This window comes from Vespula pensylvanica, chromosome 6 (assembly GCF_014466175.1).
Source record: "Vespula pensylvanica isolate Volc-1 chromosome 6, ASM1446617v1, whole genome shotgun sequence".
Taxonomy (NCBI): domain Eukaryota; kingdom Metazoa; phylum Arthropoda; class Insecta; order Hymenoptera; family Vespidae; genus Vespula; species Vespula pensylvanica.
In genome coordinates this window covers 549466-576965 of record NC_057690.1, presented here as the reverse complement: position 1 = coordinate 576965, position 27500 = coordinate 549466, and the positions used below count along the sequence as shown (strand labels likewise).

Sequence of the window (27500 nt, the reverse complement as noted above, 5' to 3'; positions counted from 1 at the left end):
TCCAGGTGGTCGTTCCTAAGTTCTATACGCCATAAACCATCTACTTTACTCTATGCACACTTCGATACGCAAAAGGGGGATGAAGGAAGAGAGAGAGGGAAAGGGAGATTCGTTTTCATACGAGACAAAGTAGAGATGAAGGGAAAGACAGAGGGGAGAAGGAAAAAGGAAAAACAAAGAGAAGCAAGCTCGAGGTACGAGGTGAAAATGGTTTAATGCGCTTTAAAGCCGTCGTCGCATTTTCGTTTAAAATACAGACTTTCGGACTTCGATTTCAACGGTACACCGATAAATGTGTCACTCGTACGTTCTAACCGAGAGAAAGTGATAGATCACCCTGCCGGGACTCTGAGAGGCGACCAAACTTCTTCGAAATAAGATCGCGCGGGGCTTGAAAGTCTCTTCGAAAAGATCGAAGGGTGTCTCCCTGAACGTTTTGGTTAAATCATTCGTTCGATATTTATTCACGTATTACCCCGTTGTTTTTTCAAACACGGTTACTGAATCATCTACGTTGACTTGTTAAAGAAACTATAAAAAAAGAAGAAAAAAAAACAATACCGATATTAAAATTATTAACATTCGTGGTTCGATCGTCTATTCCATCGAATCGGTGTTCTCGCGGCACGTGCTTCGTTCTCTTTCTTTTTTTTTCTTTTTTCCTCCCTTTTTTCTTTTAATAAAACAAACGCGTAAACACTACTACCAGCTACTTTATCATGTAAACACGTGGAAGTCTAAAGTTTTACCTTTTTTCCACGAAAGTAAAAACTCGTACGTTACGAACGTGTAATTACGTACAATCACGCTAACTTTTCCATTATGCACTTGACACAGAATCGAGAAGAGCGTTTCGTACGTCGTAAGCTAAGCGCCTTATTCTACGTCACGCGATCGCGTCTCAAGTGAGATCGAATCGGTCTTTGACTTTGATCGCGTACAAAATTTTCTGTCTCTTTCTCTCTCTCTCTCTCTCTCTCTCTCTCTCTCTCTCTCTCTCTCTCTCTCTCTCTCTTACTATAAGAATTCCTCTTCTCCTTTTAATTTTCCTTATCTCATTATACTTTTATTTAATCTTACTTTATTGTAATGTACATTTTATTTGATCCTTCTTATTATATCGATTAACATCTACGCCAACAATTTGCTTTCTTTTAATAAATCGAAAGATAAGAAAGTACATTGTATCGGGCTATCTTTCTCTCTATATATTTTTTTTTCTCACCTGACGTTTTCATGACGAAAATGAGCGGAGCTGACCGACGCCAAACTGTTATCGGCGTTGACGTTCCTCATCTGTCGTTCCTCCGTGTCTCTCTTGCCAACGTAACTCGAAAGATACTCGTTATCCGTGGACGCATAGATGTGTCTATGACGATGATGATGATGATGATGGTGATGTAAATGATGATGTCGATAAGCGTCGTAACTCGACCTGCTGGTTACGCTGTCGTACGCGTACGGGACGGTATCGGTTACGAGGGTCATCATTTCAAGTCCAACTTGATTCACAAGAATCTTTTTCCACGTTATATATGTCTTTTTATATTACTAATTATATACATATACATATACATATATATATATATATAATTTTTAATCGATTTGTATACCTATTACTCGAACTTACTCATCGTGAAAAAGAAAAATACAAAATATTGTTGATATTACTCCAAATCCTTTCGCAAATCCCTTGGTAGTATCACTTTTTCACTCATCCATGCGTTTAACTTTTCCTTTGCAAAAAAGGAAAGCGGAACATTAGATATATACGTATGTGTGTGCATATATATATATATATATATATATATATATACATGTACATATATCTAACGACTCACATATAAAATTCTTATCACTCACAGACTTCACAGTACTTTCTATTTATCAACCGTCTACGCGCATCAACGAACGCTCATCGTTAACTTTTCGATCTATTTCTTGCTTAGTTTCGTATCGATATCGTAAATAGAAGCATAACGATAAATACGATCGTCACGTCACGGTACGTGTTATCGAACGAACGAACGAACGAACGAACGAACGTCGAAGACTTGACGGACGAACCAATCTAACGATTTCAACCGAAATCACTATTTTACGATTTTATTGGATCGTAGAAAACGTGTTCTCGATCTCGACCGATTCCTCAAAACACACCCGAAATCCTTGGAGTCGGAGATCAGAGTGAAGCCTTCAGCATTTTCGAGCACTTAGTGTCTCCGCCAGGCCACATGGTTTTGTCTCCGTGTGTGTTTCTCTCTCTTTCTCTCTCTCTCTCTCTCTCTCTCTCTCTCTCTCTCTTTCTTTCTCTTTCTCTCTCTCTCTCTCTCTCTCTCTCTCTCTCTCTTTCTCTATTTCTCTTTCTTACTCATTCTCTTTGCTTTAGGCACAGCGTGCGTATCACATATCTACATACGTCTCTACGTATATGTTACAAGACACATACAATCGCGAGTTTAACGCGTTTGCATGTGCGTTGGTCACACCCAGTGTTACTATTTTTGAATACACGTCGGCCAATTGCGACCCGGGAATATCATCTTAGACACACCGTCGTCACGCCTCCAAACTGTCATAGATGCATGAGTTTGGCAGGGCCACTTTGTGGGGTGTGGTTTAATTATTAATAAGACATTTTATCTTCGATGATAATCGATATATAATCAAACTGTATAATCGCTATTTCTTCGATTATATTTAAAGACCTGTTGATCCAGAGATTATCTACATCTTTATCGGAAAAAGCTTAATTTCTTATTTATTTAACGATTTCAAACTGACAACTTTTTCGATACGATGACGAATCGAGAAAGAGAGAGAGAGAGAGAGAGAGAGAGAGAATTTCGTTTTCAAGATACTACCTGTCCAACTTGTCCGATATTTTCTTTCCACATTTCTTGTTCGCCGTTCATTTTTCACAATCCCATCTTGGCCGATCGAAACTGTTCTAAATACTCGAGACGCAACACCAAGAATATATATATATATATATATACACATATATGTATATATGTGTGTATATATTCCCATGAAGAATCATCGTTTATCACCTTCGACGCCTTCATAGTGCATGCAACCAGCATTTTCGCTGTTCACGGTTCTTCATCTTGAAATATCATCGTTTCAAAAATTTCCCTATCGCGAGGCTATATATCTCACCTTAGACACCGACAAATGAGATAGAGAGTGGATATCCGCTTTGAAAAATTATTCTCTTCGCAAAGTACAATGAATAGAGATTGGGAAAAATGTGGGACGATTATTAAAATTGTTAAAAAGAAAAAAAATATATATATATATATACATATACATAATCATTAAATTAAAACCGAGAGAGAAAGAGAGAAAGAACCAGTTTTATTGCCAACTCAATTACGCGAACACATTCGATAAACGTATTTAATTGTAAAGCAGCGTGAGAAGTTCCTAGGACAAACGTAGAAAGGAAAAGAAAGGAAAAGAAAATGAAAGAAAAGGGGAATAGAAAAAGAGAAAAAAAAAGCAATTAACGAAAAATTCACGACTGAAGAGGCCGAGGTTGGAAAGCTCCGACGCGTTTAACCTAATTTTGATTCGAAATTAAATCCGACGTCGTACGAGCTAGCGTCCTCGCTCGCCTACGTTCGTCCTAACGCGATTTCTCTTAATTCTCGTAGAAAATTAAATCCATATCTTTCTCTCTCCCTCTCTCTCCCCTCTCTCTCTCTCTCTTTCTCTCTCCTTCCGTCTCTCTTGGCGCGGAAGATGGGTGGATAGAAGATAGAAGAGAAACGCGAGATAGAAAAGGTAATACTCGAAGATGGCAAGTCCGTCGCGTTGAGTTAGAGGGCCGAGTAGAGCGAAAGAAAGGGAGAAAGTGAGAGAAGTACTTTTCACCCTCTCGTAGGATCACCCTTGAACGATAACCCGATAACCCGTAAAGATAGTGCTTCTTTATATTGTTGGAACGAAGCGTCTACGTCAAACGCCTCTTTGCATTTTTGCACCTTGTGATGGATCGGTCGGTAGTACGGCTCCATTAAGAAATAATTAATCACTCTGACTATCTTATACGTTTTTTTTCTTTCTTTTTCTTTGCTTTTCTCTTTTTCTTTTGAAAGAAAAAAGAAATAGGAGAAGTAGACACGGAGCAAGTTTAATTAAGAGAGAGAGAGAGAGAGAGAGAGAGGAGGAGAGAGTAGGTTGATAAGGAATGTTAATCATTTTCAACTCTTATTTTTATTACTTGATCACGACGATAAAATGAATTTTGCTGTCTCTCGGTTTAGAGAATATCTTTAAATCGGTAAACGTAAAGATAGAGGGGACGAAACGTCGAGATTCTTGGCAGCTTAAATGAACTCTCCCACGTAGGATCGTATCGCATTAATGCTGGACCAACGGCAGCTCATCGATATTCGAAGGACAGTTGAAACGCGTCGTCCATAAAGTCGCAAAGCCGTTCCTATCGAAGTGATAAGAGAAGATCAACGGAATATCGTCTGACATGGGTTCTTTGTAACAACGGGGATTTAATTTTTCAAATCGAACTTGGATGATATCAAATGTATATAAGGACGAGTAAGGATCGACAAGTATATGTATGCACGTATGCATGTACGTATACGTGTAGATACGCGCTACGTTTCCTACTCGAAGAGATAAGCTCACGCATCGAAGTGTATATAAGATGTACGTTAGAAGAAGACAGCCGCGTATAGTTCTAGATTCGGTAGACGCAGGGGTAGTCCTTTCTCCGTCGCTCACCCGCGTTCGCAAACATAGAGACCGCACGACGGCGGACTCGTACATAGAAAAGCTGGACCTCGTGGTGGTTCGGTGGAGTTCGGATACGCTCGGTGGCGGGAACGAGGACGGAGAATGGTGGAAAGCAAAGAGTACGGTGGTTAGAAGGAGCGAGATAGAAAACGGGTCACTCTCTCTCCTCCTTTCAGGATTCGGCTGGCTGGGATACCTATGTACATCTGCCAAAGCCGAAAGTTCACGAGAGGGCAATGCCTCGCCCACTTTTATGGGACCGGGAGAAGACGTGCGCGCGCGCACGCTTACATCCGAGAAAGGAAGAGATGGATAGAGGGTGAGGCTGGGGAACGGAAGAGGAAGGAGTGCTGCGGAGCAAAACGAACCCCTTTGACGTGTCGCCGCTTTACATCGAGCCTTCTTCGATATCCTTCCGAGAACGGAAGAGAGACAAAGAGAAAAACACGGAGAAAGACCTGGAGGATAAGAGAGTAAGGAAGAAAAGGGAGTTTCGGAACGCAAATACACTCGAAAGGAAGCGGAGATCCACTCGATTTCGTTCCTCGTATCGACCGTCTTATCTTCGCGAGGTAATACGCAGCAAAGGTCAAAGTGAAACCGATGAGAATAGAGAAATAGGGAGAGAGAGAGAGAGAGAGAGAGAGAAAGAGAGAGAGAGAGACAGACGGAGAGAAACACTTCCAAAGTCCCATTCCATCCACATTAGAATCTTTCCTCTCGATCGATCTCGATACACCGACTCGATAAATCTTGTCTTTCTTAGAAACCTAACTCTAGAATCGATGTGGAATGGATAGATACTTTACTTAAACCCAATCGACTGGTATTGTCGCTCATTGTTTCTGCTTAGTTTACTCGTACAAAATACGAACTCTGTCTCGAAATTGACTTAAGAGCGAAAAGACCACGCGTAAGACGGGCGCGTTATCAGGGTAGCATACATCTAGGGGCGAGCGTTGTATCCTTTATAAAATCTCTCTTAGCTAATTTACCGCTCCAAGGATTGCAAATTTATGTTGGTAATTTACGAAGCCGACAACGAGAATATAAATATCCTCGTTATTTCGCTACATCCTTTTTTCTTTTTCTTTTCTTTTTAACAATTTATCCTTATTCATCGTTAGATTAAAATTGATTTGAGATCGTTTCTCTCTCTCTATCTCTCTCTCTCTCTCTTTCTGTCTCTTTCCACTTTCTTTTGATAACAAAAATGATATGTAAAAGGAAAATAAGTAATATGTAATATGTAATAGATTTTGAACTCTGACATTCGAAAATTGAGTCCGTTGAGATTCGAGAAAAAGGAATTGCATGCGAGAAAAGAAACGAGCGTAAAGATATAAAAAAGAAAAAAGAATGAGAAGAGTAAAAGAAAGGAAGACGGAGAGAGAGAGAGAGAGAGAGAGAGAGAGAGAGAGAGAACGAATGAAGACGACGACACTATCGAACTCGCTTTCTCCAACGTGAGAGAACGTTGAAACGTTTTCGCGTGACGGACCTTGGTAAAAAGGGAATTCCTTTCTGATAACGAGAACGTTCGACCGAGTTCTTTACTTTTTTATGCATTCCTCCTTGTGTCTCCAAGTGGTTTTGGTGAATCGCTCGCTCGTAAGAGTAAGAGAGAACGAGAAATGGAGAACATAGCTTTAATATTCGAGGCCACCTTAAACGAGGTATTTTTCGCTTCAAGGACAAGAGCAAAAAGGATTACATCGAGTGGGCGATTCTTAAAGGAGTAAGTAAAGTAACGGAAAGGGAGTAAGGCCGTCGCGAGAAACCACTTTTCCTAAAGATATCTTCACAAAGGGTTTTCAAATTAAAAAAAAGAAAAAAAAGAAAAAGATGAAGAAGAGGAAGGAAAAAGAAAGATAGAAATAAATTAAATCGACTTGAAATTCATCCTACCAAATTAAGAATATTAGGAACGCTTCGTTCGACTAAATAGATATGTCTACGTAATTGTGTATTGGGAAGAAAGAATCGAAGATACAAGAAAAACTTTCCATTTCGAAAAAGAAAGAGAAAAGATCTCGAGTTTGTTTAAGGAACGATAATAGAGCTAGTTTTAGAGCCAGCGAACTCTGGTATTTCGATCGAAACTATGTTAAACATTGGCAAACACGTTGATACCATAGAGGGAGAGTCACCAAGCCACCTTGCAACGTGGTTAAGCAGTTTAACAATAGTGGCCAGAGGTTGCTCTTTGATGAAACTAAGTAAGAGGGGTTGAGAGAGCATGGAAGTAAAGGTCGAAAGTGGAGAAAGTCGAAAGCACTCGCGCAAGAATGAAAATGGATAGAAAAGTATTATCAATGATCGTAAGTTTCGAGAAACAAACGAGACAAACGCTGTCCGGATAGAGTTTATTATAAATTGGCATGTAAGTACCTATAACGTTGCTCTTTGATAAGAGAAGGTGAACTAAACGAGATGCATCGGCGTGTATTGAAAATCTGTCCGATACAGAGCTCGCATTATAGTATTACGCGTTAACAAGAGCAGTTGGTATCAAACGTTGATGGACATTAAGAGCCACAAAGGGGCATATCATGAGGCATCTCGACGCACCTTTACTGGCTTTCGTGGTCCATCAAAATGGTCGGTACGTGCTAAATCGAGTAAAAGAGAAAAGGGAAGAAAGAAAGTGAGAGAGTAAAGAAGAAATAAATGAGTTGGACGAAGAATGTGGATTTGATAAAACCCGTTGCGGAATTTATAACATAATCTTCTTTCGCACGTTTTAACGTTCACCGCTGAACACACTTCATTTCGGTACCGCATTTTCATTATCCAACAACGTTATACAACGCACGATGGGCGTTGCTGAAACGTTTCTTTCTCGGGATAGAACTTCGAGAAAAAGGAACTGTCAGAACTCGAAACAAATGCGATTAACCAATGACGTATTAATTAGGATATACGAAGCTCGGACGAGTTGAGTTTTTATTAATTTATCGTTGCTCGTATTTTACCTTCGATGAGGCCAAAGATCAAAAGAAACGTGCAGTGAGAATTACATTTCTATTTCTTCCAGTTTTTTTTTTCTTTTTTTTTTTTTTTTTATGCGGTTATCGCAATATTTCTGATTAAGTTACTACGACAACGCTAGAAAAAATATATTCGTTGTTGTCTCTTAACGTATGTACGTGCTCTTGGAAAAAAATATTTCTTCTCAGATTCCTCGAGACATCGGTAATCTTGCATAGGGCAATTTCGAGCAAAAGATCCGCAGAGTGTCTCCTTTCTCCCCTCCTGCTTTGTTGGCGTTGCTCCGTGGCATCTCATAAAATCTTACGAGTGTGTTCTTTCAGAAAGTTCTTCCGAATAAAGTCCGCCGAGTCCGTGGGCGTTGGAGCCTTCGATGCCTTTCCTGAAAAACTCGGGATACTTTCGATCTAAATAGTTCCATTCGTCTCGTTTACTTTCCAAGATACGAAACAAAATTCTCAAAGGAGAATTCAAACGATCGACGCTCGAGGACGACATATTCAGATCCTCCTTTCGTATTCCACGATATTACATCTATCTCGAATAACCTCCAGGAAAGCACTAAATAAATATTAATTTCTCCGCGAAAGTTTAGCCAATCCTTTCGAAATCCTTCTCCTTCTACGTACGATATATATTGGTAATTCCTTTGAAATTATAAAAACTTCAAGTATTTTATTAATTCGCAATAATCCCAAACGCAGATATATTTGTTCTATCGGATTTTTTCTATTTCCCTTTTTTTCGAGTTTCACTTTATATCGCAAAAGTATGACGCTTAAGGATAAATGGATAAGTTCGACCGTGGAAAGACGAACTGTGCTCGACGAAATCCACGACTCGTACTACTTGCGATTGGCGGGACGGGTCACGTGACTCCGCACTAGCAAGTAGTCACGCTCGAGATTGCGGCACGATCGGACAGCTCGATTTATTTCGACCTTTACTACTTCCGACGGAATTTCTTTTTAGCGAGAGCCGAATCGGGCTATACAGGGTGATTCACGTTAGAGATTCGGAAGTCGAACGTACCTTTTGATCAAACTAAATGTATTTTTCGATAAAAAAAAAAAGGAAAGAAGTATAACGTAGGAAGGAAAAGAAACTTGGTCGCAAGAAAACAACGAAGAGGAAGAGAGAGAGAGAGAGAGAAAACGAGAAAGAGAGAGAGAGAGAGAGAGAGAGAGAGAGAGAACGAGAAAGAGAAAGAGAAAGAAAAAGACAGACAAACGAAAGAAATAGAAACAAAAGACAAATAAAAATAGAAAAGGAATTCTTCGAGCAAGACAAGTCGGGGGAAGAATTTTACCGATAGTATCCGAAGGTTGGTAACGAGATGTAGGTGAAGCTCCGCGAGTCGAAGGGGTGGAAAGCGTCGGCGAAAGCAGCGAGAGGGATATCGAGGGTGATGGCGGAGGGAGGACTAGGGGTGGTCGTCGAAGAGCAGAGGGAGAAAGAGAGAGAGGGGGGAGAGGGGGGAGGGAAAGAGAGAGAAGGAAGGAAGGAGAGGGCGTCCGAAAGCATAGTGGGAGGATTGCGGGGAGAGGGAATGGAGAAGGGGATGGGGGGAGAGAGGGGAGGAGGATCGCTTGCGAGTCGTGTGTTGCGGGCTGCTGCGGCTCGGGCGCGACAGTTCTCTCTCGACCACCGTTGGAAGATTTTCGCGTTCCGTCGAAGGTGAGCAGCGACGAGAGCGAGTGTGTGAATCGAAAAAAAAAAAGAAAGAAGAACCGAAGGAAAATTACATCCTCTCATTTTCTTTATCTCTTTCTCTCTCTCCGTTCCAATCTCTCTCTCTCTCTCTCTCTCTCTCTCTCTCTCTCTCTTTCTCTCTTTCTCTCTCTATTCCTCTTTCCAACTCATTTCGAAAGTTCATTAATCCATGCTTCCTTCTTTTCAATTTTCCTTTATCATGGAGATCGACAAGAAAAGATCATCGCTCGCCAAAACTCAGTTCCCACGGAAGAGAGGATAAACGAAAGAAGTAGAGAAGGAGGTGGTGGTAGTCGGTTGAGGTGGCGGAGGAGGTACCGGAGGTGGGAGGCGAGGCGATCGTGTTCAGAACCGGGACGGAACATCGATCAACGGCATGTGGAAACGCCTTGAACCAGATACGAAAGCAGCAGCAGCGTTTTTTTCGGCCTCGACCGCGAATCGCTGGAACGGCGCGCGCTCGGATCTTGAATCTCCTATTAGCCGATACCCCGACGATCTCTCGTCGTCGCATTCGTCTTTGAAGTTCGGCCCGCCGACTTCGAATCGGCCACGATCGTCCCACGTCGACGAACAAACGAGCCTTTTCTCCTAATTCCAAGATAGAGGGCGGCCTAACGCTCGAAATTGATCTCGATCTATCTTCCGTCTTTTTTTCTTCTTCCTCTTCTTCTTCTCCTCTCTCCTCCTCTCGCTCTTTTCATCTCTTGTTGTTAACGAAAAAGAAAAGACAAAAGAAAAAAAGAAAACGACGAACGAACGTGATCCTTACAAACGGTCGAATAGTAATCGGAAAGTGTGAAAAATCATTCGCGTTCGCGTCACACGAATTAACGATAATCGGACCGTGGTGAATCAGAAAATTACTTCGAAAGTCCGATATTATTTGGAGCTTATCTCAAAGACGTCTTCGTCGTTAAGATCAAACTTGGTTGAAGTTGCGGTTTCTCCGTTTCGGAACTCTACGTGTATCGCGAGAAAGCTTCTCGATTAGTTCGTTGTTTGTTACATTACGAGTCCCTCGATCTTCGAGAGGTTTGAAGTATCGAAAAAAGAAGAGTGGGATTTACATGCACACGAACACACACACGTACGCATACATACAAAAAATATATATATAAAGAAAGTTTGTTAGATCTTACGAATCGAATGTTTATTACAAAAATATAAATATTAAAGAATCTTCAGTATATTTTAACGATAATCAAAGTCTAGCGAGTAGTAAGAGCACGACGCACATACCGTTCATCGAAAATATTTTTAAACAGTCCGAGAAAGGAACACGTTGAATCGTAGAGATTAAAATAGTTTTTTCTTCGTTCGTTTCGAGCGAGCATCGTTTTAGAGAGACTATTTCGACGTTATCGCATTAACGCGAGATATATATCTATGTTATATACATACATACATATATATATATATATACACACATAGAAACGCAAAATAAAAGAAAAGAAAAATTATAGTCTGCGTTCGCGAAATTAAAAATAACTGCCAACGTTAAAGAAACACTTGCCAATCAAAGTTCGCGTTACGGGAACCTCAACGTCAATATCGCGAACTTTCTTTCTCCTCCATTTCTTCCATTTCCTTTTCGTCTCGTCCTTATTACAACTCGACGAGTCTCCAAGGATTTAACTTTGTTCACGGTGTTCAATTATGAAGGAAAGTATAAGATAAATGAGAAGAGAAAATATTCGCAAAGAATTATTTTTCGTCGGAAGAACAGAGAAAAACAGATATACACAGAAATATATATATACATACATACATATATATATATATAGAAAGATATATATACAGGTACATATGTAATAGATATGTACTCTCTATAAATACAACCGTATGTCGATTATTCTGTCCAAACGTGTTATCAGCAAGAAAAAAATATCGGAATAGTTACAAAACAAAGAAACGGAGGAAAAAATAGTTCCGATTACGATTTCTAAACTACCTCAGGTGTAACTTTTAATTCGATCGATTCGTTATCCTGAATGAGAAAAGAAAGAAGATAATTTAAAAGTACATTTCGAAGATCGAAGATATAGCTGAAATTGATCGTTCTCTATTAAGAAATACGAGAGATCCTATCGAAAAAAGATGAATTAATAATTAACGAAGCTTAAAAGCACTCTGATAAACGTATCGTTGTATAATAGAAAAAGAGATAGACAATATAATGTAAAAATATATAAGAGAGAGAGAGAGAGAGAGAAAGAGAGAGAAAGTAGAGATATCTAAAAAGAATGGATGTAATAAGAGAAGCATAGAAACGTGCACCTACGCAGGCGAATACGTAAATTCGGTACTTTACGTGAAATTGAAAGTCGAACGAGGTTATAAAGGACGACTTGTATCGATAACCTTGAAGGGAGAATAATATCCTCGTACGTGTGAGCGTGTGTTAACATTCGAAAATACATACATACACGAATGTAAATTCGCTTTGGACACGACACAGCACGACACGGTTTCGAGGAAAACATTGTAAAGTATAAACGATAAAGAAGGAGAAAGGGAAAGAAGAAGAGAAAGAGAGAGAGAGAGAGAGAGAAATTTTAGAATAAAAAACGTGGAAAGGAGTTTAGTAGAGATTTTTCAAAATAGTATAGAAAGCGAAAAGGATATGTGCCAATGTAGAAAAGCGTCTGACGAGAAGCCGGCCGATGAAGATAATGCCGATGGAAGGAGATGAGGTTAGAGCTAAGAAAAATAGAAGAGGAAAGAACGAAAGAAAGGGAAACGGGGAAAAAGAAACGACGGGAAATTGTGGCGAAGAAGAAGCGATCCAGCCATGTCATGGGAGTCTATTTCGTCCAGGGATTACCTTGGGTAAGTTTCATTGCGTGTGTGAGTATGTAAAAGATTAGTAATTTTCCCTGTATATCTTTATATGTAATACGTCGATATATACATGTATATATATATGTATATATATATATATATATATATATATATATATATATTAGTGTATGTGTGTAATCTCCGTGTTACTCCACAAATAGATCCCTCTTGGATATCTTTTAAATTCTAAACTATCGGATATTCCGTATCGACCATCGAACTCAAATATTTCATGTTTGTTTCGAATCAATCGTTTCGATTAACGATAAAATCGTCGTCTATTAATTAAATGAATTTTACGAATGAGCGTGCCTCACGTTTTGTGCAATACCGTAAGCGCGAATCTATCGATCGAATTAATTTTCATGTTACTAGGTTCGATTCGAATCATCCGTGCATTTTTTTGAATTGGAATAGCAATCGATGATACGTTTTGACGCAATCGCTAATACTCGAAATCAATCGGGAAGCTATAATATAATGGAATAAATACGAGAGAAAGAGAGAGAGAGAGAGAGAGAGAGAGGAAGAGGAAGAAAGAGGAGAGAGTCCTTGAAACTGGCAAAGCGCAATAAATAAAGTAGCGTAAAATCGTGCAAGTCTTTCTTGTACTATACATATACGAAGGTTAGATACGTGTGACGCTTAGAACAATGAAGGCCGTCGGAAACGCGCAAGAGAAGATACGATGCGCTTGACATTCCATCGAAGAGTTTTCCACGCTATAATGGAAATTCTACGATGGAGCAGCGTAGCGAACGCTCGGAACACCGATGTTTAGTCGACCGAGATACCCGTCCACGTTCCGATTTTTTTCTTTTTCTTTTTTTTTTTTTTTCCTTTTTCCTATCGATGCGACAAGTTTCGGGAATAAACGCCAAAGGTACTTTTTATTGTCGTCGTTTGCATTGTTTTTCTTTATCGTTCTTGATCTTCTAATCAACATGGAAAGAAAAAGAAAAAAGTAATACAATATAGACTCGGATATTCATTCGCATTATCTGAAGTAAAAATTCATACGTATATTTTACGTATATTTTTAAGTATATTTTTCTTAGACACGTATAATAAATCTTTCGGTATAGAAGCTGTAACGAGTGAGGGAAGCTTTTGAAAAAAATTCTTAGAAAGAAGAAAATACGTACGTATATGTACATGGAACGTATATATACGTGAAGAAAAAAAGATACTGTTGGTGCTTCGTCAGACTTGGCTTACGCGTAGATTTGCAGAAACGCGAGTGAGACAGAACTGCTGCAAGCGGAAACAGCAGAAACGACAACGAACGGTGTATCGCACGGTGCAGCAAAATGTAGCTCTCTCTCTCTCTCTCTCTCTCTCTCTCTCTCTCTCTCGCTCTCTGTCTATTGCTTTCCCACCACATTTACTAGGTGGGCGAGGCACCTGCGACCTCTTTCGTTGACCTATATACCGATGCACCGCCCGTATTCCCGGCCGACGCGCACCACGATTGCTAACAAGAAAATTCAATCGTCGTGGTCCTTATTTCGTACGTGAACAGGAATTAGACGTGTTCTAAGTAAGATTAGGGTTGCTCGAACGAAACGATACGATACGATCAGCCATTTTATGCCAGTTACGTACTACGTGTGCATATTATATATATATATATATATATATATATATATATATATATATATATAATACATTCTTACATTATTTATTGAATAAATTATGCCTATTGCATCAACAACATACGCTTTTACGAGTGTACAACCATTAATTATTGGTGTAAGCGCGACACGCATAAATTTCAAATAGCGTTCGAACGTACCAAGCGTTGTTATTTAGCAGTGCGTAATCTGTTTGACAAACGTGGTCAGATTTGACGTAAACGTGGCCTCCGTGATAGGAGCGATAATTCGCCATCTCTCTCTCCCTCTATCTCTTTCATACATACATTCACACGCATACATATACAGATCCTTTCAACCCCATACTATAAAGTCAGCAGTAGCTCGTTCGATATTAATTTGGTTAACGTCGTCGCTTCGACGATAACTCGTTCACGATATCGCGTCGGTCTTTATACGAGTCGTGTTATTTCACAGTCATATAAAAGTTGAAGTATAAATGTGATTGTAGCTTTACTCCTCGAAGAAAAAAAAAGAAATAGAAAATTTACGATTATTCTTGGCAATCTGTAATTGACGTTCTTCGTTTTCAAGGAACGTTGTTTCGCTTTATAGATAGCGGTAAGAAAATTAATAGAGTCTTTCATCAAGGACTCGTACGATGTACGTTTGTGTGTGTGTATGCGCGCGCGCGTGTATTTCTCGTATGAATAGAAAGAAGCGCAGATGTGCGTCAGCGAACGAAGCGAGGACTGGCGAACGTAGCTTCTAACGAGGATTTTATCGTGAACAATAGAAACTCGAGCGAGTAATGATACAAACGAGAAGATTTCAAAGGGGGTTGCGTTTTGAAATGAGCTGTCAGAACCGGTGATGTATATGTAAAACTCGTATATGGATATGTACTGCAGGGGGTTAAGTACTTATAAAGCAGACATTAACGACGTGATTTCAACGTTTAAATTTCCTTGATATTGTCTCTTAACGAGGTCCTCATCCAATGTTTTTCCAACTACACTAGAATTAAAAAGTTCCCGTATAAAAAAAAATGTCCATTTGACCAATCGTTGCGATGTCGTTGGTCTCGTCGTAAGCGTCGTATCGACAGATTAATTATTGAGTTTCATCGCTTTGATGGTTACGACACCACTAGTTTCGTAAGCTTCCGTAAGCTGTTTGTCTTTTGTAATAACGTTAGCAACAAGGTCGATCGTGATGACGTACGAGTCGTACCGTCCTCGATACATTATCTAAAATTTAAATTTGTCGTTTTGAAATCCCCTTCATATACGTATATTAATATTTGATATTTAATATCGCGTATCGATTTATCTCCGGCGGTGCCTGCAATTCGTGGTGCAAAAAAAGAAATAATCAATATTTGTCGTGCTCGCAAACGATTCTTGTTGTCATCGTCATTGTCCACGAATATGCAAGCAATTCTGCTCGCGTAAGATAAATTTCGATAGGATGACCCGCATTGGTCGCATTGCAGTACGGGATGTGTTCTCGAGGTAGGTAAAGGGGTAGTAGGTGCGATTCCGGAGAATGTACAACCTCCATGATGTAGAGTTTGCAAACTCAAACTCTGGGACTCTGGCCAAGAGCGCTTTATCTCGTGCCGGAGCTTCCGTTCATCCTGGAAATAAATTAAGGAGCCACGTCAGACATAGGAGTAGGTGTCAGCTTAACGCCACCACCGCCGCCATTCCCTTTCTCCTACTCCCCTTTCTCTACCACCCCCACCATCACTTCGTCCTCGTCGTTGTCGTTAACCTTTCGACGGTGATTACATTTTTCGATGACTTTAACGAGGTCATATGTTGCTAACGTTATTTCTATCTCTCCTTAAGCTCACGTCCGCGGTCTCAACGTTGAATCCCATTTTTCGTCCATCGAATATATTTTATCTCTTATTACCTGTTAGAACCTTATCACTTTTTCAATGAATTTAACTGAACTGAATTAGAGATAACATAGTTGATCCCTTTGTAGTATCCGAGTAATTCGAATTTCCGCAAAAAAAATGTATGGAAATTCGAAACGTGCTGTTACCTTTCAACGTAATTGTATTTCACTGAACGAATATAGTGTCTTTTGAGACCTCTTTCCGTGACGCGAACACGTCGCTCTTGTCGTCGGCACAACGTTGATAAATCCAGAATTTTTCAAACGGAGAACTACCATCTAGCTAAAAAATATGTAGATACAGTGCACCTTCGTATACCTATGTGGGTATAAAGTTACATTTAAATCCCTCATAAATATGTATCTCTTTGAAATGTAAAAAAGGGCTCGAAATAGCGAAACGAACGGCGTTAGCTACGAAAGAAAGGATAACCATTCACTCCTATAGCTTACGAGCTTCTGTGCTCAACTGCCTATGTACTGGAGCAAATATTTACCATCGCACCGATACTTCGACAAAGTTCGATGGAGAACAAATATTGGGCGTTTCGAACAGAGAAAACAAGAGAGAGAGAGAGAGAGAGAGAGAGAGAGAGAGAGACAGACAGACAGAGTGAGTGAGTGAGTGAATGAGTGAGTGAGAGTGAGAGGGAGAGAGCATATACGTGAAAAAGCACGAATGACCGAGTTAAATCATTTTTCCATTTCATTATCCGACACGATCATTCTCTAAGTAAAGGATGCCATTTTGTTTATTCCTCAACAACGCTTTCAACCTATAGTACATGTCATTTCAAGCGTATTCGGTTTCGCGTGCAAAGCGTATCGAGTGTGTCGAGAAGTGCACGCTCGACGAGATCGCGGATACAATTGAGCTTTCACAAAAGCTCGAGCCCAGAGGTATACCGCTAGACGTATACACAAGTATCTTTTCTTTCATTTTCATAATTTCAAAGGGATTCTCGTAACGAAGCTAATAATCTCGTTTTCGTTTCGTCTCGTCGTACACGGGTTACTACGTTCGATAAACTCGATTCTTTCATGCACTTCAAAAGCGGTACTCGTTTACGAAAAAAAAGAAAAATGATGATTACGAAAATTTTCTAAAATGACGATCTCTCGTAATTCGTTACATTTACGTATGTACATACACCGATACATCTTAGTTGGAATATATTTTGCAAAAGAGAATAAATTATAAAAAATGTTGCAGTGGATCGGCGAGTCATCAGCTGTCGGCTACCGCTTTGCTGGGTAGCCCAGACGGCTCGAGACACCCTCTCGATGTTTGTGAATTCACAGAGGAGGACTATCGGCATCAAAATGGCAGTGGGAATAGTCATTACCAGCATAGCAGATCGGGTACAGGTTTATGGGAGTGTCTCGTAGGTTGCAGGCAGCGACTGGACCAGCAATTAGCTCGTCGAAGGGTGAGTCATGATGAGTTTTTCATTGAAAAATAATTCAAATTTTATACTTCCACGTAGAAAAAGAAGAAGCGAATCATCGTTAAAGCAAATATCGTGTGAATTGTGCGACGCGATAAAATTTAATTGAGAGAGAGAGAGAGAGAGAGAGAGAGAGAGAGAGAGAGAGAGAGAGAGAGAGAGAGAGTACGAATAGACAGTATACGACTTTCCCTTTCGCGAATCATGCTTCTTCGTTTTCGTTACGAGGAGTACCGCGAACTACGCTTATCTTCTTGAGCGTGTTACCACGACTTTATCGGTCACTATCAAGTTCACAACCAAGCCACGATCGAAATTAGAGTCACGCTATCCTTTCATAAGCGCTGAAACAGAAGCGATCGTCGACACATCGCACAATAGCTCTATACATATAGTATCTATGTATATATATATATATATATTTATATATATATATATGTACATATATATATATATTATATCAAGTTCCTCGGACTTATCGATTCTTTTATTTTCTTCAAACGGCAATATTTCTCTGTATCCGTCGTAGCGAGAAATACACTTTGCTACTACGGTAGAATTGATTTTCGTTTAAGTTATCGCGACATCTTAGCGATGTCGTTTTCAGACGTGGAAAATCTTTGAAACACTTACACACATGCAGACACACATACGTCTTAAATAGCTCTTATGAGATGTACATGCGTGTAAGACAGACGTTTCCGAAGAAATTCACTCTATCTTTTCCTCTTTCCTTCTAAACATACATACAATCGTTCAAACACACGCGCGCGCGTATTCACGTTTAGTGGTGCAATTTCAAGCTTCAGCGGATAACAAGTTGGAAGCAAAAGCATTCTGAAAGAGTGCACTCGGTATGTCTTACGTTTCTGACGAAATTATTCTAGAAAATGTTTGTTACTGGTTACTAAGCGCATGTACACGTATAAACGCAAGAAAAATGTATGACCTACGTATAATCGTTTTCACGAGAAGAATCCATCTTTGATGTAACATTAAAACTATTAACATTTTTTCCTGAGGTTACTTGATTATCGTTTAAAGTCAATCTATCTTTAAGATCAACTCACTTCCTCGTATGCTCGATTATTTTCCAAAGATCAAAGCAAAATGCTAATCGCTCGTGGAATACGCGTTTCGACATTAATGTCAAGTGGACGCACCAGTGTAACATCGATTTAGATGTTCTTACCCATAAGCGTTCTATTTATATTTCATCAGATCGCTCAATCCGCCAGGGACAAAGTTCACGGTCGGATCGATAAGCATTTTCACTCGTTTCAGCCCTTATCCGACCTGTCGTTACACAAATACACGTACACGCGCGCGCGAGCGCGCATCCACGCGTGCCGACTCGCCGCCCCTGAGACTTCTCGTGCGTGATAATGATCCAAGAACAGGCTGCATGTATTCCGAACGTTCTCTTACTCGTTTATCATGTATATACATTATTATTTTCTACTCCTCGCCCTTTCCTCCAAGGACTTTCAAACGTGGCCTTTGAGAGAAAGACATAAAGAATTCGTCTAATAAAAACGACGGAATTTGAGATTAAATATGAATATTCCACGTGCTGCAGGTAGAGCAAGGATTAAAATTGTATCGAGCGCATAAACAGCAAGCAGCCGTAAGAAAATGGAGAGGTGCATTGAAGAGTATCCGGCAACGCGAGGACAAATTCGCGCTTCTGGGCTATCTCTATCAAGCCTATATGGATTGGGGAAAGTACAGGTAACGAAATCGAAAATTGGAGCTTCCTAGGGAAATGAAATTTAAGATAATTTCGACGGTAATCTATCTCGTCGCCATTATATCGCGATACAAAGCAACCGCGCTAAGCGAAGAGTGAATCGAGGGCTCGTGGATACCTCATTTGCATCGTATAATTAATACGGTGTATACTTATTAAGTCCTTATATACGGTGTATACTTATTAAGTCTATACACTTTCTAAGTATTCATTTAATATTCAGTGGAAACGTGCACCAAGTGCCCATCGTAACGTTGACAGTTCGACGCAAGTATATAATAAATATATTTCCTAAATCATTCGGTTTGCATAGAAAGAAATATTAATAAAGCTCAATGCTAATACTCCTTTAGAAAAGCTGCAAGATCGATCTTTCTGTCATTAAGAGAAAACCGACTAACGTAAAGAAACACCTGATCGTCTTAACGTTTAACAGTTTTCTACGGGCGAAGGATGCTTGTGCGATGAACGTTTTAAAAGCAAGCGAAGAGCTTTTTTACCGTTGTGCTTGCGATGCGGTCCAGCTGTTTTCCAAGAAATTATATAGGTCAGTGTGTCGACGTGCCAATGCCCGGTAGTACGTGGTATGGATCGTAAAAAGGATTTGCACTAAATCTAAGCATCGAAAGAATGTGCATTAGATTGGACCGATATATTTTTTTAAGTGGAATAAGTCAATATGTAATCAGACGCGAGACGACTCGTCATCGATCGAACCGACGATCGGGATCGTGGCATTCGATGCACGTGATATTACTTACATGCATACACGGATTCGAACATGCATGAGGAAATCAAACCAAGCCACGCATCCCTACGAACATGCGGAAAATCTCGCGCGATAAGACACGTTGGACTCTCGTAGACTATAGACATTGAAAACCGCAGATACCTATTGGAAAATACCCTCGAGCATTGTACATACTGAGCAAGGGAGAGAGAAAGAGAAAGAGAGAGAGAGAGAGAGAGAGAGAGAGAGAGAGAGAGAGAGAGACCTAGTACTACACATTACTAACATCACCACTCTACCAATGGTACACTTACATACGCAAGTATATATAGAGATATACGACTCTCTCACGACGAGATGTCTTTTGTCCCTGATAGGAGAAAATTCTTTTTCCATCCACCTTATTACGATCGAGACACGTATCAATGCGTTGCAATGCGACAAAAGGTAGCACCTAGGGAAAAGTCGGAATCCTACGATGTTTTCCCTCGATGCTTTATCCACTGCTTCTGAAGTTTACAGATTCTCTCTCTCTCTCTCTCTCTCTCTCTCTCTCTCTCTCTCTCTCTCTCTCTCTGAAAGTCTTTTTTAAAGAGCTCCTACGAATCCACGGGCTTGTCCATCTCTTCTCTCTCGCACTTCTCGCTCCCCATTTCGCTCTCGCGTCCATCGTTAAAGTAAGAGACGGAAACTCGTCGGAAAGAACTTAATAAAGAGATCGTCGGGAAGAGATAGCATTTATTTCACGAGCCGACAGAGAATCCGGCTGGCAAGAGCCGTGCTCGGAGTATCCTTGACACAATAACGTCCTTTTCCAACCCTCCTCGTTTCCAGTCCTTTTCACTATCTCTATTTCTATCTCTGTTTCTGTATCTCACTCTCTTTTTCTCTCTTTCGGTGTATATACTCATATCTATTCATAAATGCGGACTGCAAAGTTTACGCGACCTGTTACGAATCCGCATTTGTCCTTTCTCTTCGTTCTCCTTACACTTACTTGTCATTGGATTGCTACTTCTACTATCACCTGCTATCGGTTCGGCGCGACCGGAGAGGATAAATTTAGAATCATCCGAATGGGTTTATTCCGATAATCCTGCTCGACGTTTTGTATTAATAATGGATTAATAGTGGAAAATTGAAACTTCTGCCCGAATGAAAATTAACATTTAAACCTCGGCTCTTTCGTATATTTAATTTTAACGAGAAAGAGAGAGAGAGAGAGAGAGAGAGAGAGAGAGAGAGAGAGAGAGATCATCCTTGTAATTAATTCGAAACGATCGTCCAACAGCCAAGATTTTATATAAAAACCATATACCCGTTATATTATAATCTATCTATTGATTATTGTTCGTTTTTCAATTTGCAGGGACAGTATCGACTTTGGTCAGAGACAGCTCTGTATCTCGGAAGAATTGGACTCGCCTAATATGCGAGCGGAAGCGTATTTGAACTTGGCCAGAGCTCACGAGAGATTAGGTGCTTTGGACAGAGCCTTGGATTATGCCAGACACAGGTCCAATATTCTACTTTGTTCTCGAAACACATTTCTTGAATGTCAATAATATCGTATAGTTAATCAAAATCAATAATTACACTTTTCGATGACAACAAATTTCCAAACCTTTTGATAGACGTCATAATACACACCTTTACGGGATACTCTCGATGAAACGAGAACTCACCCTCCCCCTCTCTCTCTCTCTTTCTTTCTCTCTGTTTCTCTCTTTCTCTCTCCGAATATTCGATAAATTCTGATCGTGTAATATGTTTAAACGTTCCCGTTCAAGCGAGAATATCCCATAGAATCGTCGATACAAAGCAAATAGTTGTGACTCTACGTCCTTTCGCAGCTTGTATAACGAGTGCGATCAGTGCGCCACTGCTGGATTAGTTCACTTAACCGTAGGCAGAGTCCACTTAGAACTAGCAGGATTCTGTAAAGCCTTGGAGGCCTTTCAAAGAGCTCACAAAATCGCCCACTCCATTCAAGATCCTTCCTTAGAGTTACAGGTAATTAGACATTCGCTCTCTCTCTCTCTCTCTCTCTCTCTCTCTCTCTCTCTCTCTCTCTCTCTCTCTCTCTCTCTCTCTCTCTCTCTCTCTCTCTCTCTCTCTCTTTATCTCTCTGTCTCTCTCTGTCTCTTTCTCTTTATCTCTTTTTTTTATTTAACGATCTATCTCTTTTTTCTATTCACCATGTATTGTATGTATATATATATGTGTGTGTGTATATATATATATATATCTCCTCCTTACACCGAACCATTGTATTTTATTTTTGTCTCGATCGTAACATAAAAATCGTCCGTTCGTTCTCATTGATTTTCTTCTTTATAGAATGTATCTGGCATAACCGACGACACGTAAATCGTTGACAAAAATCTTCTTCCCTAATTCCATTGGAATGTCTTTTGGTCTCCGGCAAGAATTTTATCCGCCATTACGAGCTCTTTTTTCTTTTAGACGTATCGAAGTTGGACATTTTTTTCGAGGCGACGCACAAATAGAATCGGCACGTATAATGATACCTATTATCATTTTGCCGATTCTATCCGCAATAAATCGTTCCGTTTTGAAAATATGTATATGACATAAAATGATAAAAGCGCGATAGGCTAAACTCTTGAAAGGCAAGAATCACAGTTCGTTCTCCGTTCTTTGTATAGGTATATGTCGGGCTATCGGAACTCTTCTGCAGATTACAGGATGCCGACAAGAGCGCGAGATACGCCGCGAGAGCGTACGATCTCTCGCGAAGCTTACAGCTCGGCGATCTAAATTCGCGACATCACAGAGCTGCTCTCCTTCAGATGGCCGCGGCCTTGAGGAAGAAAGGAGAACTGGGTGATGCTCATGACTATTGTTCGGTAAAGTATACTCCACCTAAATTATTCCTGTTTATTATTTCGAACTAACTAACTGGTCATCTAGTACCTATACGCGCAATCGTATTGAAGATTCGATCTAACGTTTGCGCAGGAAGCAACGCGATTGTCGCTCGTTTCAGGCGACCAAGCTAGCTACGCTCGGAGTATACGAATAATGGGGGACATTTATCGAAAGAAATTCGACATAAATGTAAGCTGAAACTATTTCGCTCGTTTTTGTCAATTCCATGTATTATACGCTTGTGCTTTTGGCCATCTATACGTTCCGCATGTTTCCGCTTCCTTATATGTGTACGTGTACTTTGAAAACTTTGGAGCACTCGGTTCGACCCCTATTAAAAAGATAGTCGCGACAAAGGATACCTTTCGAATTCTATTTGTCGTAACTGGTCGTTCCTACGACATCCCCTCGTATTTACTCCTTAAAACGTGTCAATGCCAAAGAAAGTTCTCCATCGTCGAGATATAGTCGACTTCGCGAAAGGTTCGATTTCGTTTGCGAAGAAAATTCTTCTTTCGCGATTCGCAAACGCGTCGTTGCAGCATGTCGCATCGTGCATCGGCTTTCGCAGCTTTGGCACCGAAACGGGCTCAGTTTTGGACGAACGCCGGATCTCTTCTATCCTAATAATTACGAGGGAGATCACCGAGCGTGAATTTCGGAATTAAAAAGATTCTATCCGTTCGTGCTGGCAATCACGTTCCTTCGGAACAAGTACGATATTGATTTCTTCTCGACTCGGTTATTTCGAGCAGATTATTTTACGTAGAACATTTCCACGATTAAAATAAATTCTGCATCGATGAGAAAAATTGATCGACGAAAATGAGAAATGTTAAAACCAAGCTCGTTTAAAGTCGCGCGTGAACTCCGACGAATTCGACTCTGTCTTTCAGTTGGCGATCGCCGAACCGCACATACAATTAGCCTTTAGTTGACACATTGCGTGCATTGCACCGGAAGTAGAGCGATAACACCGGTGAGATGAAGATGGGCGTATTGCAGAAGGCGTTTCGCCAATACGAAAGCGCCATGGGATCTGCCGCCGCGACCGGTGATCGACTTTGCCAAATGGAAGCGATGGATGGAGTGGCTAGGTGTTTCGAGGCTCTCAGACTACAGCACAAGATATGCAACTGCCGGCCCCTTGAATTCAATACCCGCCTTCTGGAAGTAGCTGGATCCGTCGGTGCTAAGGTACAAACGATATTGGATCGTTTCTCTTCTCTCCATTCCACCTCCGATCACTTTTCACGTCAACCTCCGGTTCCCTCTCCAGCTTCAAATCATTATTCTTTAGCTCCTCGACGTAGCCGTCCCTCGTACGATTCACAGCACTCTGCTCGGTGGGACTACTTTTAATATAGTAGGTATCTACGTAGGAAAAAGGCACAGTAGCTCTCACGTTATTTGCAGCTCTTAGTGAGGACCGTCAGGTCGAGGCTATCGCGGATTTACGGTTCCTTGGGGGACGAAGAACAAAAAGGACATCACGAGAGACTCGCCGCTGCCATGGAAGAAGATTTAGAATTACGATGCGGTAGTTGCAACGAACCGTTCGGCTTGGAAGCCGATTCCCTCGAGGCATTACCTTGTTCTCACATATTACACGCAAGGTAAGGCGTTTCTATGTCGTCTAAAATCTCTCCTTGCTTCTGTATCACGCTCGTGTCCATCTACGAGCAAACTTTTTTCTTCAAGATTTTCCCTTCCCTTTCGTAGCTCTACCTCTTATTTATCTATTTCCATCGAGACGTTTGAAAAACCGGTACGACTGTTAAACGGAGAAATACTTTTACGTCCAATGATGAACTTGTTCTTCTCTTGTTCTTCCTTTTTTTTTCTCTTCCAGGTGCGCGTACGACATATTGAAAAGGCGCGACAAGAAAAAGAAGCGTCTCTGTCCGGATTGTCATAAATCTGTCAGCTCACGACTGTACCTGCATTGCGAAGATCCACACGGCATGAATACTTTAAATCATAGTTCCTTGAGTCTGGCGTCTCTGAGGGCCAGCAGCCTAGCGACACTGGAGGATTGTCACGCCACGAGTAGCGTCTAAAAAAAGGGCCGACGTATATTCGTTTATTCCTTCGATCGTTCGATCGCGTATAAATATGTGCCACGATCGTGCACCGAATCTATCCAACTATTTAAAAACGAAAAAGAAAAAAAAAAAAAAAGAGAGAAAAAGAGAAAAAAGAAAGAAAAAAATAAATAAATCCTCGAAAGTTCGAGAGAGGCTCATCATAACGAGAACGGCGTAGGAAAGGAAAACTAATACTGATGAATTGGAAATAAAAAGAACGCCCGAATCGATTGCCATTGTGAATTGTTATCTTCTCCCCGATTATTATCTATAGCTGTATACAGAATAAAATTTATTAAATTCGACGAAACGTTCGAGTAACGTTTCGATTTCGAACGACGAGCATTGATTTCTTAGCTAAGAAAATCATCGTTATTACATATGTATTATATGTGTAACCGTTATCTCTACTTCAGACGCACTATTTCCTTTTTCCTTTCTTTCTCACATATGTTTCTCCCTTCTGACTGTCTCTCTCTTTTTGTCATCGTCATTTGTAATTTAGAAATAGAATATATAATTCGTTCGTTATTCGCTTCGTTCGAAATATTCTGTCGCTGTTGAATGTTGTTGACGATATCTCGGGAGAACGCCATACTCGTTGAGTCCTTCCAAAATCGAAAGACTATTATTTTTAACCCGTCCCTACATACATTCCGAAGAATGAAATTCTACTGAGATTAGTTTTTAATAGAAATACCAAGCGGATCGCATACGCACGAACTTAATAGACACACACACGTACACACACATACAATTATATACATACATATATATATATATATATACGTATTATGTTATATATATATACGTATGCACATAATATATATATATATATATATGCGTGTATATATAATATTTAAAAATTGTTACATCTTATAAAGAATGCTATAACTTAATTAACAACTGTTAATTATAAATCTTCGATTAGTGACGTGGCAAAGATATAACATATATTCGAATCTATCCGTATTGATCTTAAAATGATCATCGCTAGACCTCGACGGAAGAAGATTCATATTACGATTTATCGTTTGACAATCTTCCTGATTAAAAAATAAAGTTTAACGTAAAACTGTATGTGCACGTCGTAAAAGATTGATTTTAAATAAAATTATCCAATTAATCGCAATGTCCTTTAATTTAGATAATAATTCCATTTCGTTCGTTTCCATTCGACTTAGTCGACGACCCAGAGTACGATCGAATGTCATTGACGATTTTTCGATCAGTTGCATGATTTACGGACGTAGTCTGACATTGATACATTTCTGCGAAGACGCAGAGTTATCGAATTAAATTTGGCTAACTTTTCTAGATTCGTTGTTACGTTGTTAGCCCTGATTATCTAAAAACAAGTTGCTAGGGTTTTTTTCGTTGATAAAACTTTGGTAACACTGATCCGATAGACAACAAAGAGGCAAACGTAGAAGGATCATCGTCTCTTTTATTTTATTCAAAGCCATATATAGCGTACTGAGTGAGCTATGTACATTATATATATATATATATATATATATATAATACACAGAAACGCGTAATCATATGTGTATATATATAACACATACATACACATACAATTACGTACAAATCATATCTGATTAAACTATTAGATAAAACTTACGAGTTAAATATATGATATTATTTTTATTTGTCTTATTTACACATTTAACAGTCGTTGACGGATGACAAATGACCATTAAAGTTGTCACAGATACAACGTACGTGCTTATTCTGTACGACATTAAATCGTTGCAAAGACTCGGCCAATCACATTTTGCTAAGAGGGGACAGAATATAGTTCTTCTGCATTTGCCGCTTTATAGTCTAGAATTCGACGATTCAACGATGAGGAGATAGCAACTCATTCTATATATAGATGTATGTACGTATGTACTATCTAATCGGAGGACACTTAAAAAAAAAAAAAAAAAAAAAGGAACAGATTACGGAGGTTTAGTACAGCATCGATAAAATCGTTTCTCAAAGTACAAATTGCTCTTCGACTTTTAGTAATTTCTTTATTCCGAATCGCATATATTTCGTTATATGATCATTTTGATAATACATTCGAGGACGAATATAGCAATAAAATTGTGCGATCGAAAATCAATGTAATATTTTAAGCTCCATTAAAAATTACATCAAGTTGTATTTATGCTACAAAATATTTACATATCGATTGTATTTGTAAACATAGATTTCGTGCAGGTACTCCTTTAAACGACAAACACAACAATTTAATAATCTTTTTAAATACTCTAATGGCCAAATTCCAATGTATTGCCAATTGATAAATTTAAATTAAAATATATAGCCATACCAACCATGCAAAACTTAGTACCTAATTTTCTGGTACATACATACGTACATAAATCTATGATCGATCCGTAGTCAAATATATCGCACATAAGTAGTTAACTAATTTATAGAATGACTGAATCTCATATTTACATATCCGATTAATATCATTGTGCATAAATGGACAAGATGTCATGTTTTAATATACTAATATCAAGCGGTTTTTGTGCTCTGTGCAAATACTTATTTTGCAATTTTTAAACGTATGATTTATAAAGTATTATCAATTAATAAAAATCCAATGATAGTGCGCCAATGAACGACACTTTGTAAAGTAATTATTTTCAGTAAATTTTCAGCATAATAATTTTTCATTTATAAAGCTCATGCTTGATTCTCTTACTTGCTATGTCAAAGCTTAATATTTTTCTCTGTGTTACACACTTGTAAATGTTTTATTTATCTCTCTCTTTTTTTTTT

The 27500-nt window shown here is 39.5% G+C and overlaps 2 protein-coding genes across 6 annotated transcripts in view; one reads left to right on the top strand and one right to left on the bottom strand.

Annotated features, from left to right (window-relative positions):
• Positions 1-2032, bottom strand: part of LOC122630067 (transcription factor SUM-1) — a 25437-nt gene extending 23405 nt beyond the window's left edge. Inside the window, exons 1-2 of one of the 3 annotated variants that reach the window (XM_043814127.1) lie at positions 1842-2032; positions 1226-1736 (exon numbers count right to left, since the gene is read on the bottom strand). In XM_043814127.1, coding sequence (XP_043670062.1) covers positions 1226-1491 — 266 coding nt within the window. In that variant the 5' untranslated portion in view covers positions 1492-1736; positions 1842-2032. Of the gene's footprint in view, positions 1-1225; positions 1810-1841 lie in introns of those variants that run through there. The other 2 variants (XM_043814126.1, XM_043814125.1) reach the window with 2 other exon arrangements.
• Positions 2033-9366: 7334 nt separating this feature from the next.
• On the top strand, positions 9367-25845 carry LOC122630065 (43 kDa receptor-associated protein of the synapse homolog). 3 transcript variants are annotated; one of them, XM_043814120.1, is made up of 10 exons: positions 9367-12297; positions 17026-17242; positions 18840-18991; positions 21110-21256; positions 21594-21753; positions 22410-22610; positions 22723-22821; positions 23623-23829; positions 24049-24248; positions 24485-25845. In XM_043814120.1, the coding sequence occupies exons 1-10, from the start codon at positions 12260-12262 to the stop codon at positions 24690-24692; spliced, it is 1629 nt and encodes a 542-aa protein (XP_043670055.1). In that variant the 5' UTR covers positions 9367-12259; the 3' UTR covers positions 24693-25845. The 3 variants fall into 3 exon arrangements, with proteins under 3 accessions (XP_043670055.1, XP_043670057.1, XP_043670056.1); XM_043814121.1 differs by having other exon boundaries at positions 9368-12297; positions 23638-23829; XM_043814122.1 differs by lacking the exon at positions 23623-23829.
• The last annotated feature ends 1655 nt before the right edge of the window (positions 25846-27500 follow it).

What these genes read in the sequence shown, in the direction of transcription:
- LOC122630065 (XM_043814120.1), top strand. Translation starts at nt 12,260, where the DNA reads ATGTCATGGGAGTCTATTTCGTCCAGGGATTACCTTGG. An exon ending in TCGTCCAGGGATTACCTTGG is followed by an intron (nt 12,298 to 17,025) that starts GTAAGTTTCATT and finishes AAAATGTTGCAG; the next exon opens with TGGATCGGCGAGTCATCAGC. An exon ending in TTGGATTATGCCAGACACAG is followed by an intron (nt 21,257 to 21,593) that starts GTCCAATATTCT and finishes GTCCTTTCGCAG; the next exon opens with CTTGTATAACGAGTGCGATC.